The sequence below is a fragment of the Panthera uncia genome, chromosome F1 (genome assembly GCF_023721935.1).
Source record: "Panthera uncia isolate 11264 chromosome F1, Puncia_PCG_1.0, whole genome shotgun sequence".
Taxonomy (NCBI): domain Eukaryota; kingdom Metazoa; phylum Chordata; class Mammalia; order Carnivora; family Felidae; genus Panthera; species Panthera uncia.
In genome coordinates, this window is record NC_064813.1 from 53967051 (window position 1) to 53971091 (window position 4041).

General features: G+C 42.0%; 1 protein-coding gene across 1 annotated transcript; it reads left to right on the forward strand.

The window, feature by feature from the left end:
- The first annotated feature begins 444 nt into the window (after positions 1–444).
- Positions 445–1486, forward strand: LOC125925983 (ribosome biogenesis protein NSA2 homolog). Its single transcript, XM_049635291.1, has one exon. The coding sequence runs from the start codon at positions 533–535 to the stop codon at positions 1292–1294; it is 762 nt and encodes a 253-aa protein (XP_049491248.1). The 5' UTR covers positions 445–532; the 3' UTR covers positions 1295–1486.
- The last annotated feature ends 2555 nt before the right edge of the window (positions 1487–4041 follow it).

The window sequence follows — 4041 nt, forward strand, 5'->3', positions numbered from 1 at the left end:
CCGGTGGTCGCCAGAGGGGAGGCGGGAAGGGATGGGTGAAATAGGTGAAGGGGATTAAGAGGTACAAACTTCCACTTAAAAAATAAGTAAGTTGCAGAGATGAAAAGTATAGCATAGGGAGTATAGTCAATAATATTGCAATAACGTTGTATGGTGACAGATGGTGACTACATATATTGTGATGAGCATTGAGTAATGTATAGAATTGTCAAATCACCTTTATATACCTAAGACTAGTATGACATTGTATGTCACTTATACTTTAACATTTTTTTAAAGTCCAAGGCAGACCAGTGGATTTTAATATAACAAACTACAAAAAGTTCATGTTTCAATTAACCTTTAAGAAACGTCTATTTATTGGGGCACCTCGGTGGCTCAGTTGGTTAAGCATCTGACTCTTTAAAAAAAATTTTTTTTTTGCTTTTTCCTATCGGGGTGCGTGGAGTGAACTCGCGGGTCTGTGAGACCCGAAAATAGAGAGCTTCTTTGCACCCTGGCACCTGCACCCGGCGGCTCTGTGGCTGTCACCATGCCACAAAACGAATATATTGAGTTACACCGGAAACGCTATGGCTATCGTTTGGATTACCATGAGAAAAAGAGAAAGAAGGAAGGTCGAGAGGCTCATGAACGTTCAAAGAAGGCAAAAAAGATGATTGGTCTGAAAGCTAAGCTCTACCATAAACGGCGCCATGCTGAGAAAATACAAATGAAAAAGACTATCAAGATGCATGAAAAGAGAAACACCAAGCAAAAGAATGATGAAAAGACTCCACAAGGAGCAGTACCTGTGTATCTGCTGGACAGGGAGGGACAGTCCCGAGCTAAAGTACTTTCCAATATGATAAAACAAAAACGAAAAGAGAAAGCAGGAAAATGGGAAGTCCCTTTGCCCAAAGTTCGTGCCCAGGGAGAAACAGAAGTATTAAAAGTTATTCGAACAGGAAAGAGAAAGAAGAAAGCACGGAAGAGGATGGTTACAAAAGTCTGCTTTGTTGGAGACGGCTTTACTCGAAAACCACCTAAATATGAAAGATTCATTAGGCCAATGGGCTTAGGTTTCAAAAAGGCCCATGTAACGCATCCTGAATTGAAAGCCACCTTTTGCCTGCCAATACTTGGTGTAAAAAAGAATCCCTCATCCCCACTATATACGTCTTTGGGTGTTATTACCAAAGGTACTGTCATTGAAGTGAACGTGAGTGAGTTGGGCCTTGTGACACAAGGAGGCAAGGTTATTTGGGGAAATATGCCCAGGTTACCAACAATCCTGGAAACGATGGATGCATAAATACAGTCTTGCTGGTTTGACAGCACTTTCAGACAAGTAACTCTTGACAATTCCTGAAGACTTCTCACCAGTTGAGAAGACACCATTTCTGTGGTGGTTCTCCAAATACTGCCCAACAGCCTTACATATCTGCAGCCATCAAGAGAACTATTTATTCTATTGTAAGAAACATTAAAATAGGCTTATTTACATAAGAGACTGTTAAAAACTGAGAACAAACTGAGGGTTGATGGGGGGTGGGAGGGAGGGGAGGGTGGAGGATGGGTATTGAGGAGGGCACCTTTTGGGATGAGCACTGGGTGTTGTATGGAAACCAATTTGACAATAAATTTCATATATTGGAAAAAAAATTAAAAAAAATAGGCTTATTTACAAAAAAAATTTTTTTAATGTTTATTTATTATTGGGAGACAGAGAGAGACAGAGCATGAGCATGGGAGGGGCAGAGAGAGGAGGAGACACGGAATCCAAGTGGTCAGCACAGAGCCCTACGCGGGGCTCAAATTCACAAACCGTGAGATCATGAAGTTGGACGCTCAACCGACTGAGCCACCCAGGCGCCCCTTCAGCATCTGACTCTTTTTCTTTTTTTTTAAATGTTTATTTCTTTTTGACAGAGAGAGAGAGAGAGAGAGAGAGACAGAGCATGAGTGGGGGAGGGGCAGAGAGAGAGGGAGACACAGAATCCGAAGCAGGCTCTAGGCTCTGAGCCACCCAGGCGCCCCAAGCATCTGACTCTTGATCTTAGCTCAGGTCGTGATCTCAGGGTTCCTGAATTCAAGTCCAATGGTGGGCTCTATGCTGACAGTACGGAGCCCGCTTCGGATTCTTTCTCTCTCCCTCTCTCTCTGCCTCTCCCTGCTTGCACTCTCTCTCTCTCTCTCTCTCAAAATAAATAAACTTAAAAAAATAAACTTCTAATTATTGAGTTTCAGCGTACCATCCAAGAAAGAAAGAAGGAAAGAAAGAAAAAAAGAGAAAGAAAGAAAAAGGAAAGGAAAGGAAAGGAGGAAGAAAGAATGAAAGAAGGAAGGAAGGAAGGAAGGAAGGAAGGGAGGAAGGAAGTTTAAGCCGCCTACCACACCCAGCACACTGCACAGGTAATAGACAGAAGGACACCCCCGTCTGCCTATGAAAAAGGCCCGTCTGCCTGTCCTGGAGCTTCCGCCTGAAGCTGAGCTTCCCCACACATGCAGGGGCTACAGGGCTGCATTCAGGGAACATAGGCAAGGAGACACCTTTGAACCCCACTTGGCCTCACCACAGCTTGCTGATAACCTCCCGAAAGGAGCTTACACACTGGTCTGGGGCCCTTGGTTTTTGCCACTGGACACCTCCACGTCTCCTGGGAATGAACAGGGTCTACAGTTGTGGTCCCACGGGACGATACATATTTGCATACCTTGAACGTCGCTGTCTGATGATCTTGCTTCCGATCAGCCGGCCAGCAGGTGCTATCAAGATCACTGCCTTTGGAACACTGGCCAGCACACCGTCAACAACTTGGGCCTTTCAAGAATACGTCAGAAACTCATAGACGCGAACAACAGACTGGTGGTTCTCAGAGGGGTGGGGGGGTTGACCTTGTGGGTGAAATGGGTGAAGGAGGTCGATACCCACTAGACTGTGGTGATCCCCTGTAGCATATACAAATATTGAATTATCATACAGTATACCTGAAGCTAATAACATGTTACACACAAATTTTACCTCAATTAAAAAAGTAAAGAAAAAAAAAACATGGGAAGTCTTTTTATTGAATTAATGATTTTTATTTCTGCTTCTCCTGAGCTTACCAAGTTAAAATGACACTTTTTTTTTTACATAATTTGAAAATACTATCTTTTACTGAGATATATCTGAGAAAACTTTCTCTGATACAAGATCATCTGAAATTTTTTTTAATTTTTTTAATGTTTGTTTATTTTTGAGAGAGAGAGTGAGAGCCGGAGTAGAGCTCTGACAGAGCCGAAATCAGACACTTAACCCACTGAGCCATCCAGGTGCCCCAGATCATCTGAATTTAAACACTAAAGATTTTTAGGGTACCTGGGTGGGTCAGGAGGTTGAGTGCCGATTCTTGATTTCCACTCAGGTCATGATCTCACGGTTCGTGGGTTCAAGCCCCACATCGGGCTTTGTGCTGTCAGCCTGGAGCCTGCTTGTGATTCTCTCTCTCCCTCTTGCTGCCCGTCCCCAACTTGTACTCTGTCTCTTTCTCAAAAATAAATAAGCATTAAAAAAAAAAAAACACTAAAGATTTGTCCCATTTGGGGCAAATAGTTCTCGATCAATTAACCAGTCAAATATTTATCAGGCAACCTTTGACAATTTTGACACTCAGTTGCCCTGCATTATGCTTCTTGCTTTTAGAAATTGTTGTGACCAAACACAATACCTTACCGAACACAGTACCAAATACAGTATATTTCTCAGACAGTGCAGAACTGATCCTTAATTTTGATTTTATTAGTTTGATTGACACATTTGATAAAAGTGTTTTAATAGAACAAAACATTCTTCTGTGTACGAATATCTCAGAACTTTTATGTATTAATCCCTCCTCATTTTACTAGAAATAGCTTATAAAACTCAATTCTTTAATTCAAACTACAAATTTGAATATAATGAAATTGTAACATAATGAAACTGTAAGGCAACAGAAGAGTTAAAAAGTACTAACAATTAGAGGCACCTGGGTCACTCAGTCAGTGAAGAGTCCAACTTGGCTCAGATCATGATCTCAC

Bases quoted from the DNA above. Each gene is read 5' to 3' on its own strand.
- LOC125925983 (XM_049635291.1), top strand. From the start codon at position 533: ATGCCACAAAACGAATATATTGAGTTACACCGGAAACGCTATGGCTAT.